Source organism: Onychostoma macrolepis, chromosome 04 (genome assembly GCF_012432095.1).
Source record: "Onychostoma macrolepis isolate SWU-2019 chromosome 04, ASM1243209v1, whole genome shotgun sequence".
NCBI classification, from domain to species: Eukaryota; Metazoa; Chordata; class Actinopteri; order Cypriniformes; family Cyprinidae; genus Onychostoma; species Onychostoma macrolepis.
In genome coordinates, this window is record NC_081158.1 from 8,480,952 (window position 1) to 8,494,780 (window position 13,829).

Below are 13,829 nucleotides of genomic sequence, written 5' to 3' on the forward strand. Positions count from 1 at the left end.
AAATGTAAATGCCAGAGGAGTTCAGAGTTGATTTCTTGGTGAAATACATATTTAAATAAATGTTGTCCAATGGTGTGGTGAAAATATTAAGAATTACAAATAAAGACAGAAACTTTAATGTATTTGGGTGTAGAAACCATTATACTAGTATTAAAAACAGTTAATTAATAAACAGTGACAAATGTGATTTACAAGTAAAAAATACAATCTTAGTGTGATTTAAAAGGTTTCTATACACACACAGAGAGAGAGACATGCATTTGCTATTATTTGATTATTTAACATAATATAATATGATAGTGTTGATAGCATTTTAGCACATGTTGTGTTTAGGCAGATTTTTTTTAGTGGCTCTGGATAGATCGACACAGAGCCGGACTGGGGACGAGCACTTTGTGTTTATGTAATAGTAATGTTTAAATATTATTATTATTATTATTTTTAAATTACATAATATTAATTATAATTGTAATGGTGATCTATTCCTTTTTGTTCTCCGCCATTTCCATAGGAGACTGGCACAAAGGATTTGATGCGTAAAACCACAAACTTGCAGCTGTTTGTAAGAAGACAACAAATATCAAAAATAAAACTTAATTACTATTTACAGTCTCCAAGCTTCAAATGAAATGTGATTTAATTGAATAATTAAATGGGATGGTCAAAGACTGTCTAACACCAAGCCCCTTTTGTCCGTTCAAATTCTCCACAGTCACTTACGCATATATTACGTATGAAATCAAAGCTGACCAATGAAAAGTCATGCATACATATGAGTTGTGCAAGATGGCGGCTGGTGATGAAGCAATTATGTGTAGCTGAGGCATTTATGCTTTCCATTCCCTAGTTTTAACCTAAAAAATAAAACTAAAATTTTTACTAGTTTTAGTCAAGTACATTTTTAAATCAGTACACAATTTCTGTATTATTGATTGATCTTTTATTTTATTCTTCAGTTACCTGGAGGAGCTGGCAGAAAACTGAATAAATCAGAGCAGCTAACACTGAAGATGCATCTGATGCTGCCCAGTCTGTAATTACAAAAGGCCTGGATGCAAAAATGGAGATGTATGAAAAATGGTGTATGTTTGGTTCCACCCAATAGCCAGATTCGGACAGTAATTGGTTCTCATGAGGATGTAATAATTTCAGAATTTCAGTGTTTTTCCCACCACCCGTGTAAAAATCCCTTGTGTGGTGATTTAATTGCTGTCCAAATCCACATCTCTTAGATTAGAAGAAGCAATTGATTGAATATTCACTGTTTAATTCCTTTTTGACCACTGCCAAACACAGTACAGTAACTGTTGCACTTTTGCTGTAATTTGCATGCATATTTATTACTGAAAAAAAATATTGAAATGCTGGAAAGTATTTACAAGAACAATATTCCATATCTGCTCCACCACAGTGAGTGGGAGCTGTTAACAACAAAAAGAAGAAAAGCATGTAAACATTTGAAATGGGTCATGTATGCAATACAACTTTAAAATATGTATAGGTCTACAATTACATACATAAAAATATAAACCAAGCAGCTTTGTTTACCTCATGTAAATAAGAGGTTGCATTAATTTATTTCTGCTAATCTCCACGTTTTTAATATAATGTGAATAAATGAATGTGTTTTATACATGCATTTAATTCACTGGATTTGTTTGTAATTGTAAAGGAAAGAATTCATAATTATACTTGAATATTTTATTTTAACATTGGACCCGTGAACTGATTATTTTCAACATTTGTTCTTGCATTTTGTTCTTACACAAACAATCTGTACAACAGACATTGAATGAAAAAACAAACAAACAAAAAAACATTTTGGCTATTGTTGAATTACAAGTTTTTATTTCTCAGCAATACTCCATGAGAACATTAAGTGGTTGCACATAGATTGACACGGACCATTTGCAATCGCAAGCCCTATTCGGACGGTAATTGTTTGTCATGTGGACATCTGTAAAAATGTATTTACATGCACCTCGGGTATTTTAAATATTTTATATACTCTTTGAATTTGCATTATAAAGAGATGGCATTTTTACGGAGCCCCGCACATGACATGCAGGAAAAAAATAGTAGGCTAAATCGTGTGCATGATTTACTATTTCGTTCCCTTGATTTGCTAAATTGTGCACACTATTTATAAATTGAGGAAATGAATTAGCAAATCGAGCGCAAGATTTAGCAAGTCGAGGGAACTAATTAGTAAATTTAGCACATGATTTATAAATCGAGGGAATGAATTAGCAAATCCAGCGCAAGATTTATAAATCAAGGGAACAAATTAGTAAATCGAGCGCACGATTGATTTTTTCCCCCCTTGCATGTCATGTGCGGGGATCCGTACATTTTAACTTGTTTAAAAAAAGAAATGTACAAGATTTTGACACTTCATCTCATGCTTGGACAAAATAAGAAAATATCCCTACTGTAATACATGCTTTATTGATTGACCATCATCATTATTTTGCTTGTTCTCAATCAGATCTGAAGTGACTAGTAACTTGCTACTTGATTAATCTTTTCATTTGATACTTTTTTACTTTTACTCAAGTAATTATAAAATTAATATTTTCACTTCTAATTGAGAAATTATTTCTGTAATTGTTTGTACTTTTACTTGAGTCCAGTTTTTGATTCCCGCCTCTGCTCGCGTCTCCAAACACTGACAGTCAGCACAATAAACAGACAAGTGTTTATCACTGAACTTCAGCATGAGAAGAATTCTGACAAAGATTTGACCCTGGAGAAAATCTGACAAAGAAAGAGCAGTAAAAAAAAAAAAACTAAGAAAGTGGATTCTAGCATTTTCATTATCAGTATTTGAATTTATAATTGTTCTTTAGTGTTTGATTCAAGATTTTCTAGCATTATACTTGAGAGTTTCAATGCAAGTTTTGTTACAATTTAACATGAAGAAATCATGATGTTGTTCTTTGACCCAAAGGTAATCATAAACCCCACCCTCTTAACAACACTTAAAGAAGGAGATTGTATGTCTCTTTTCTGTCATACTGACTCTCTTGACAAAAGTGGAGAAACGAAGACAACTGCAGTTTACGCAGTGAGAAACTCAAATTCTTCTGTCTGGTGGACAAACAGCATTCACAGTGTTCAGTGTGCAGAGATTCACAGAAACATGGAAATCACACATTCAGACACATTTGTATCAAATAAGGTAAGACAGCTTTGTTTCAGGATTTGAACATATTACAGAAATATCTGGTGTCTTAAAAATGTTCACTTTAAATTCTAGGAGTTCGATACAACACTGAAGTCATTACAGGAGAAAATTCAACTAAATGAAAACATTAAAAGAAACTTAGAGAAAACAGTTCAACATATTAAGGTGAGGACTGATTGTTTTTACATATTCGCTCATTAGATCAACAGATTGGTTTGTCTGACATAATTAAATGTGAATTTATTGACTGAAAAATACACCCAAACAGAAAAGTTGTATAGAAATGTTGAATACATGAATTTAATTAGTATAATTAATACATAATCACATAAGCTCATTCATACACTGTAAAAAATAAAATAAGGCAACCTATCACACTGAACCTTTTAAGTTAACTCAAACATTTTTACAGTGTACCCACATTTTACTCATCGAAGACTATGACGTTAACTTTTAGAAATATGCATTTAAAGGGGTCATATGATGTGATTTCAAGTTTTCCTTTCTCTTTGGAGTGTTACAAGCTGTTCATGCATAGATAAGATCCCTGAAGTTGCAAAGACGAAAGTCTCAAAACCAAAGAGATATTCTTTATAAAAGTTAAGACTCGACCACGCCCTCCTAAAACGGCTCATTCAAACACGCCCCCACATGTCTACGTCACTGTGTGGGGAGATTTGCAAAACACAGCCCAAATGTATACACAATGAAAGAGTATGTGATTTTTATTCTCGCTGTAGTATTGTTGCTGCCGCCGGCACCATGTCCTGGAGACGCTGTGATTCGTTGTGAAAGCGAAAGTACTTTGTTTGGGCTTCCAAAAGAGGACACAACTAGAAATTAGTGGTTAAGTTGTATTTACAACACTGTTCCAGAACAGTTCAACCCAAATATTAGAGTGTGTGCAGCGCATTTTACGGAGGACTATTTCCTGAACGTGGGAGTAGCGTACAATGCCAGATGTGCACAAAGGCTGTTTTTATAAAGTGGGGCAATTCCAACTTTGCAAGGACAGTCTGGTGCTTCTGACTCACAGCTTGTAAGTATGTTTTCATATTTAAAGAATTTGCCACTGACGATTCAAATGCGAGTTTTAATAATAATAATAATAAACTTTATTTTCTATAGCGCTTTTAAATGGAGATCTCAAAGCGCTTTACAACAACAAATAAAACCATACACAATAACAATCAAAAACACGACAAATAAAAACAAAAAATTTTTTAATTAAAAGCTACCCTAAAAAATGAGTTTTAAGACGAGATTTAAAAGTGCTAAGATTTTTAGCTTGCCTTATCTCAATCGGTAAAAAATTCCACAGTTTTGGAGCTAATGATGAAAAAGCCCTATCGCCCATCAATCTTAAACGGGTTAAAGGAACGGTTAGAAGACCAGTTTCAGAAGAACGAAGGTCACGTGTTGGAATATAAGGAATTAAAAGCTCAGACAAATATTGAGGTGCCAACCCATGTAAAGCCTTGTAAGTAAGCATCAGAATTTTAAAATCAACCCTAAAACTAACAGGAAGCCAATGCAAAGACTCCAAGACTGGTGTAATATGATCTCTCATCCTAGTTCTAGTAAGGATTCTAGCAGCCGAGTTTTGCACGACCTGCAATTTGTTTAGGGTAGCTTTTGACGCCCAGCCAACAAGGCATTACAATAATCGATCCGAGTAAACACAAAAGTGTTAATCAACCTCTCAGCAACAGGAAAAGACAGCATTGGACGTAGTCTGGCAATATTTCTAAGATGAAAAAAGATGTTTTAACAGTGCTTTGAACATGAGGTTCAAAAGTTAAATTGAGTCGAAAATAACCCCCAAATTCTTTAGTTTTGTTTTAAACTCCATAATTGAACCATCAACGGACAAAGTAATCGACCCAGCTTTACGTAATTGGTGAGGTGAACCAATGAGCATAACCTCAGTTTTTCACTGTTAAGACAAAGAAATTAGTGGTTAAGTTGTATTTACAACACTGTTCCAGAACAGTTCAACCCAAATATTAGAGTGTGTGCAGCGCATTTTACGGAGGACTATTTCCTGAACGTGGGAGTAGCGTACAATGCCAGATGTGCACAAAGGCTGTTTTTATAAAGTGGGGCAATTCCAACTTTGCAAGGACAGTCTGGTGCTTCTGACTCACAGCTTGTAAGTATGTTTTCATATTTAAAGAATTTGCCACTGACGATTCAAATGCGAGTTTTGAGCTGTGTAGAGTAACGTTAGTGTTTGTTGTTTGTCGTTTCTCCGATCACAAATGCAGACATGGTAGTGTTTACGCGGCGCAATGCAACACGATGCATAAAAAGACACAGTATAAGTCATTATAATCAGTAATTATGTCCCCACTGGATGCAACAAATGTCTCGTTTATAATGGGTTTTATTGTTTTTGTGTCATTGTGCTGGGACACAGCATCACAATACGGTGAGGGGCGTAACATTTCCGTCTCACGCTTGAAGTATTCGGCCAATCACAACGCACTGGATAGCTGAACAATCAGAGCATGCCTCGATTCTCAGAATGATGAGCATTGTAAAAATTGACGCGTTTCAGAAAGGTGGGGCTTAAAGGAGCAACAATAATGTATGTGGAAAATGTGTTTTTTGAACCTTAAACCGCATAAACACATTGCATTACACCAAATACACAAAATAATGTTCTTTTCAGAAACGTCATGACCCCTTTAAAATGTATCTTTTTATTCTGAAACAGATGAATAATATATTAATGACTCTTGTGAATGTCTTCACATTTTTGTTCAATCAAATATTCTCTAGAATCAGAACGTCCTTCTCGTCATAACTGGAGCAACATGTTCCCCTCACTTTTACAAATTACTTGATTCTTATTGGCCACTTTGAATGGACAAGGCCTACCCAAGAGGCCATATGACTGACAAATAAAGCAACCAATCACGTTTCGTTTTGTGCCACATCATATTTAGGGGCATGGAAATGTCGCCAGAATAACAGTCTTAGTGTAAAACTCTTGGACATATTTTAAAGATTCGATGCAGTGAACTTTGCACATTTAATATACTTTTGAAAAGTGTTTAATTGATCCTGATAAGTGCTCACTGTCACAGTTGTAAACACGATGGCTTTCTTCTTCCATGAGGGGGTATGGCATCATGACATCTTTGTTTCCAGACACACTCCAAAACTCTCATCTTGTGAAGAAAAGCTGATGAAATGTATGGGTATTTGCCTATTTGAGAGTCAGAACCTCGACGGTACTAGTACTTCAGAACGTTAAAGATGTTGTTAACTAACCCACATTTACCCACTCACATGCTGCTCCAGAATCAGTTCCGTCTTTGGGATGATTGAAGTGAATGTGATTTGATTTCAGTCTCAAGCTGAGCACACAGAGCGTCAGATTAAACAGCAGTTTGAGACGCTTCATCAGTTTCTCAGAGATGAAGAAGAAGCTACAATCACTGAACTGAGAGAGGAAGAGGAGCAGAAGACGCAGATGCTGAAGGAGAAGCTGGAGGAGATCAACAGACACATCTCGGCTCTTTCACACACAATCAAAGACACGGAGGAGATGATGAAAGCCGGTGACATTCTGAAGGTCTGATTTCAGATCATTGATTGATTGATGATTGATTGAGTTCTTGATAATCAGTGGTGTGTTTGTTCTGCAGGAGTTTCCAGTCTCAATGGAAAGGTGAGTGATCTGCTGGTGTCTCTGGTCTCTCTGCTTCTGATCCAAAGCCACTGCAGTTCTGATCCTGAATGTTCTTCTAGAGTCCAGAACCCACAGCCGGATCCACAGATGCCTTCTGGAGCTTTGATTCATGTGCCACGTTACTTGGGTAACCTGCCCTTCAGAGTCTGGAAGAAGATGGAGGACATCATCCAAAACAGTGAGTCTGCAGAAGATCTGAGCTCTTACACATACACTGGAAATGATAGATGGCTGAAGAGTTAATGGTTCTTCATGACACAAAAATGTCTAGTAGATTATAAGGGGGTTTAGTTCTGGTATACAATCAATATTTTAAATTATGTTCTGATAATGATTATTTTTTTAATCTACTCAAGTCCAGAACAGTGTAAAAATGAAAAGATACTTGAGGCATCCTTTGGGATTTTTCAGACTGATACACTGGAACCCTTTGGAAAACCTCAGGTATAATATTATGTACTCAAGGAAAATTCAGAAAGTATTCAGACGCCCTTCACTTTTTTCAGTTTTGTTATTGCAGCCTGATACTACAATTGTTTAAATTCTTCTTTTTTTTTTTTTCATTAATCTACACTCCGTACCTCAAAATGACAAAGTGAAAACAGATTTTTTTAGAAATGTCTGTAAATTTATTAAAAAGAAAAAACTGAAATATCACATTTACATAAGACCATGCGCAGTGGATGGATTAGCTCTTATAGACTTCTTTCCTTCCTTGACCTCAACGGCTGCACTCCATCTCCTCGAGGGGTGTTTTGCCCCAGGTTGTCTTCCTGGTGTATTGCCTTGGCATGATGGCTTTTCTACAATGTTTATGACATTAAAAATAAAACATATTTTAATGTAATATTACATTACATGTTTAAGACAAAACTTACTGCTTAGGCATCGGATCGTTATAGATGCTTTCAGGATGTAAAGGGAAATCGCTCGGAGCAGCGACTGGGCACGGAAGAAGCGATGGATAAATAAGGTGATCAGTAAGGTTAAAATATCTAAATGTTATTTAGTTCTTGCACAAAAGATGTTGTATTTCCTTTGAATGGAGATTTTCCTCCACCTTATCACAACACTGTTTGCCACAGCTTTGCAGATTGGCACTCCAGTCAAATCATATAACCTGTCTTGTTTGGTTTGATTGAAACAAACTCAAGTTCATTTCCCCTCTTGGTGTGGATCTTTTGGGCAGGTGTGAATACAGCAATCGCACTCGGGTGCGCACCAAACAACCGCACCGAGACCCAGCTGAACAGGTGGTCTCGGTCTGCTTCCAAACAAACTCTGGTACGGTTCATTTAAGGTGTGAATATGAACCGGCCTCGATCCAACCCAATTACAAAAAGCACGCTCAGAAACACACAGCTCGCGCATATAGTGCTGTTGTTTGCATTTCAATCGCTTAAATCACTTGTTTTTAAACCACAATGCTTAAAAACGCATGCTAATTATGAGTTTTCATGACCATAGCGCCCATACCACAGCAACGTGACAGGAGCGCACTAAATAGGCTAAAGCTTGCCGTAAAGCTTCAGCAAAAGTTACAATGAATGTGTCTGGGGGAAATAGTAAGGAGATATTTGAATTATTTATTAATAAACTAGTGTTTTCTGAGTCAGTTAAAAATCCTGACTCACCATCTCCTCATTGGACGCTTCTTTAGAAAGAAATGCATCTTTACGGATTATAATGAAAAAGTTTTTGTTTTGGATATGAATTATTTTGTTTTGTAGTAATTCAAAGTGTTCTATAGATATATTCACTGAACTTTGGTTCATTTTTGTGAAGTGGTCCTGTTCAAGACCGGGACGGCAAGCGCCATCTTATTAGTTTTCTTTATTTTAGAAAAGCACTACGTTTTCTTGATATTGTGAGTGCACACAAATAAAAATAGACCCTTTACAGTTCCGAACGATGTATTATTCTTACCTTTATGAGCAACAATTATGACGTATTAATTTGTTTCCACTGATGTCCTGAAGCGCGCCTCAGCTTCCACTCTGCACAAACGATTGAATATGCGCATAACACACATTTATCTATAGGTTAAATGTTTAACCTCTTCCACTCTGATTGCCCGTGGGCAGGCAAAAGAGCTACGTCATTATATTTAAACCTATTTTTTTTATGTTTCTGGAGATACTATCACCCCATATATAGTATCATTTAAAATCTTAAAACCTCATCTTTACACAGAATATAATGATATTTGTGTATATGGAACACAAATAATGAATATAAAGCTTTAAAAAACAATTGTCACAAAATGGCGATGCAGAAATGTAAATATGAATATATATATTTTATGTACCTCACAAAACAGAAAAATCATACATCAAAAGAAAGCTCTCATTCTCAGAAATGTGACTGTGTCGTTTGTTTTATTGTTTTAACATCATAATTCACATTATCTCCATAAGAATCGGGCAGTAAAATATGATTTCTGTGAAAAAACAAAGACAAACGTCTAATTTCTGCTTCGATTACAGGTGCTCTAAGCTAAAATCAGCCACAAACACTATATCATCTTTACCCTAGGATGTTTTCTTTCAAATGAGCCCATTTGTACTTTTCTGTGAGCTCCTCTTGGTAAATAATCCACTGTTATGTCGCGGATGTCCAGAACACAAAATGTGCTCGACGGGAGAAACACGCGATCTACACATCATCATCAAAGCGTGCAAGGGTCCTCTAATCATGACGATTATATACATAATCAGGCACGTGTTCAAAGCTGAGGTTGTCCGCTCTCCAATCACATGTCAATCATTTATCTAGTAGTCCAATCACATGCTGAATCAGCCAATGAATCCATGAATGAATCAGTGGAGTAGGTGGGCGGGATCACGACCGGTTTGTTGTTGATGATAGGCGAGTAGATAGTAACAAGTGAATGACAAGTGACGGAGACGACTGACATAAAATTTGTAGATATATTTGTATTTTTTGAGCGTTTTGATTAAAAAATGGCATCTGGAGAGGGAAAAGCAGCAAAAAAGGTGTTCTCTTGCGTCGAAGCAATATTAGAAGAGCTTGAAAGAGAAAGTGACGCTGGATCGTGTAGCAATGCTAGTTATGACTCTGAAGTGGAAGCCGCTTTGGGCTCATTCCTTTATGCCATTTTGCGTTTCTCAGATACAAAGATTAAACCTGAATGTAAATGAAGAAAATCAATCGATAATTAAGTAAAGTGCTTTAGTATGTATTAAAAGTAGGATTTTTGGGGTAATATTAGTAAAAAAAAAAAAAAATTGCATTTGAGCATTAGAAAAATCCAAAGGACACATATGCAGTAAAAATGACACTTTGCCTCCCTTCGGTTATATTTGAATAACTCTTGTTCAGAATGTGATAGAGAAAAATATTTTTTCTGGTGGATACTGAAAGTGAAAGTGAAAGTGAAGTGACATATGGCCAAGTATGGTGACCCATACTCGGAATTTGTGCTCTGCATTTAACCCATCCAACGTGCACACACACAGCAGTGAACACACACACACCGTGAACACACACCTGGAGCAGTGGGCAGCCATTTATGCTGCGGCGCCCGGGGAGCAGTTGGGGGTTCGGTGCCTTGCTCAAGGGCACCTCAGTCGTGGTATTGAGGGTGGAGAGAGCACTGGACAGTCACTCCCCCCACCTACAATCCCTGCCGGCCCGAGACTCCAACTCGCAACCTTTGCATTACGAGTCCGACTCTCTAACCATTAGGCCACGACTTCCCCCCTACTGGCACATAGTGTAGTCAAACAATATAATCAGCAGGTCCCCAGAGCAAACAGAACCTGAATCACAGATTTTCAAAGACAGGATTCTAAAAATAAAATAAACAAAAAGGCCTATTTTTTTATGTTTATCGCAATATTTTAAAAGCATACAATGCTATTTATGACGTTTTGCAATCTGATTTAGTAAATTTGAAGGGTTTCCTGTACAATGACACTAGCTTTTTAAATTCCCTACACTGTATGTGTCTAGGGTGAATATTTAAACTTGGGTGTGTTAAATTCAGGCGGAATTCCAAAATATGCCTTAGAGTGGAAGAGGTTAAATTAACATTTTGATATGCTTTAAGTATTTTATATCTATAGATTTTATTTTCGTTAAGTCGTAATTACATCATCTCATTTGATGCTTATAAGTTTCTTCATATTGCGTTAGTATCTCATAACAGCAAATCAGTAAAAGAATAAAAACTGCACTACGAAAGATCTCCATGATTATCCTGTTTCTGCACTTCCTGTTTTCCCTGCTTGAGAATTTCTGTCCAATGAACGGATGATCTTGGCACACATGTGGGTTTGTTTACAATTTCTGGTTCACTAGCAAACCGCACCAAACAAAAAAACAACAACATTGTATTTGGTCCGGACCAAAGCAAGTGAGCTAACGGACTTTCCTGGTGTGAATACACCCTAATATAGTGCTTGAATACACAGACTATAAGAGCTATTAAAATGAAGATGATCAGATGCTGCTGAAGATCAGACACACATTTAGTTTTTCATCTAAAGCATAAATCTCAACAGACCTAATTGTTATTTTAACTTTCCCAGAATATATATATATATATATATATATATATATATATATCCCTTTCTCTTGACGTGACACAAATGTCTGAATGACATATTTAATGATGTTATACACTGTTAAAAACTAATAACAACATTGACAATCATCAGAGAAAAATATCTGATGTGTTTAATAAACAGGATGAGTGTCGTAATTCATAATCATCTGTGTGTGGTTCACTCTTGATCGTTATATGAACATCAGACTAAAAGCATCTGTTGATTGTCTCTCATCAGCTCCTGTGATTCTGGATCCAAACACGACTCATCAAGATCTCATCCTGTCTGATGATCTGACCAGTGTGAGGGTCAGCAGGAATAATCAACCTCCTCCTGATAATCCAGAGAGATTTAACGAGTATCTCTGTGTTTTGGGATCCGAGGGTTTTGACTCTGGAAAACACTGGTGGGATGTGGAGGTTAAAGGCAGTTCAAACTGGAGACTTGGAATAACTACAATATCAAACCAAAGGAAGGGACGTGGTTTCTTTAACACTGATGTCTGGTGTGTGTGGCATGGATGGTCTTTACCGTGTGCTTTTCATGTTGAACAGCAGATTGATCGTGTGAGAGTATATCTGGATTGTGACATAGGAATGGTGTCATTTTCTGATCCTGTAACTAACACACATCTACACACGTTCAAAGCAAAGTTCACTCAAAGACTCGTTCCATTCTTCTGGTGTCTTGACTCTCTCAGCATCTTACCGATCATTAGTAAGTGATCGTTACACATCGTTAATGCAAGACCATCATATATAAAGTTTATTTTCTGCAGAATACATACCTTTACTTTTACTATTCATACCTTAAGTACATTACATTATGAAAGATAATACTTTTAATTAAGGTTTTAAGTGCATGCAGTTTTCCCTCAATGCGCTATTAGTAGTTACTGAAAGTACTTTACTAAAGTAACTCAATATTTCTTTGTCAGAGCTCTACACAACTTGTCCTTTTCCTTCTTTCCCTAAATCAGACCAGAACCCTGTACTGGAGCATAAACTTGAACATCCCAGACACATACCCAGTAGATGCCCTATCAGATGATGATGTCTCACCAGCAGAAAGGCCCTCCCAGGATCTCTATTGTGGCAGCCCATCCAGGTCCAGCAGGTCCAGCAGCTCCACCAGGGTCTCAATGAAAGTGTAGTATAAATATACTCCTAATTACTGCTCGTTAATACTTAGTAGTTGTTACGTTTAAGAATTGGGTAGGATTAAGGATTTAGAATAAGACATTATATGCTTTTAAGTAATAATATACAGCCAATATCCCTGTAATAGTCATGTTAATAACCAACTAGTTAATAGTGAGAATTGAATACTAAAGTGTTACCAATATTCTTATTAACTCACCAAAGTGTTTAAAGAGAGGTTACAAAAAAGTATGCATTTTAAGGTTAGACTTTACATTTCGATGTTAAATCCACTATTGTATTGTGTATAAATGTTCTACAGTCTATACACGGTATTAATTTCAATTACATAAGAAGTAACCAATAAAATTACAGTAACTTAACTAGTTACACCCAACACTGCTGGGTAGGTACTTACTTAACAAGTGCTAAAAGTACATACTCTACAATTATTTGTACTATACAATTATATTGATGGAACGTGCTCATTTTGTGGTCTTGTTGAAGAAACAGCTGCCGTTTTATTGTGATTGTAGTATAATCGATACATTTTGGGTTGATTTAAGCTTTTATATTTTTAACCCTACTAATGTGACCCAAAGTTTTACCCTTAAAGATTTTATTTTATTATGAAAAACCCAACATCGTTATCTCTTGAATGTTGTTAATTTCTTTATTTTATGGGCAAATTTTTCATCCACAAGAAAAAATGGCTTAAATCTCCTTCATGTTTTCTTTTTCTTGTTGAATTTAACTCTCGTTTAATCCCTCAGGCTTTTAAAATAAATAATTACGATGAATTATTCAAATATATTTAACCTTGTCATTGTGCTTTTTCCTGTGTATATATAATCTCATATGATGAAAGCAAACCCATGATGTTTATGATTTTTTTTATTGTTAGATAGCACCATCTTTCCCTTACAAGTTCAGCAATAATAATAAAAAAAGATAAGAGCGACAGGTGCACTAACGCCTCTTAGCATCAGTAACTCGACATCCCTACCTACTATGGTTTTCCTCAGTGTTTGCGATTTTTGCAAAGTCTGCACAAAGGAGGCGTCGGGCAGCTGCTCGAAGATCTCGTTTTTGGAGAAGACTGCTGATTTTACACTCTCAAAATGTAAGTATTGCTACTTAAAAATGAAGATTACCCCAGAATGCATTGCATTGCTAGCCCATCCAAACAGCAAAATCACAAATACACTACATTATTTAGTGTCTTTTACACC

General features: G+C 36.1%; 1 protein-coding gene across 1 annotated transcript; it reads left to right on the top strand.

The window, feature by feature from the left end:
• The first annotated feature begins 2,536 nt into the window (after positions 1–2,536).
• Positions 2,537–13,786, top strand: LOC131538743 (E3 ubiquitin-protein ligase TRIM35-like). The gene is made up of 7 exons (XM_058772818.1): positions 2,537–3,181; positions 3,260–3,352; positions 6,546–6,770; positions 6,844–6,866; positions 6,947–7,065; positions 11,696–12,175; positions 12,438–13,786. The coding sequence occupies exons 1-7, from the start codon at positions 2,927–2,929 to the stop codon at positions 12,506–12,508; spliced, it is 1,266 nt and encodes a 421-aa protein (XP_058628801.1). The 5' UTR covers positions 2,537–2,926; the 3' UTR covers positions 12,509–13,786.
• The last annotated feature ends 43 nt before the right edge of the window (positions 13,787–13,829 follow it).

Bases quoted from the DNA above. Each gene is read 5' to 3' on its own strand.
- LOC131538743 (XM_058772818.1), top strand. From the start codon at position 2,927: ATGATGTTGTTCTTTGACCCAAAGGTAATCATAAACCCCACCCTCTTA. The intron at 3,182-3,259 runs GTAAGACAGCTT...TTTAAATTCTAG, and splicing joins ACACATTTGTATCAAATAAG to GAGTTCGATACAACACTGAA. The intron at 6,771-6,843 runs GTCTGATTTCAG...TTTGTTCTGCAG, and splicing joins AAGCCGGTGACATTCTGAAG to GAGTTTCCAGTCTCAATGGA.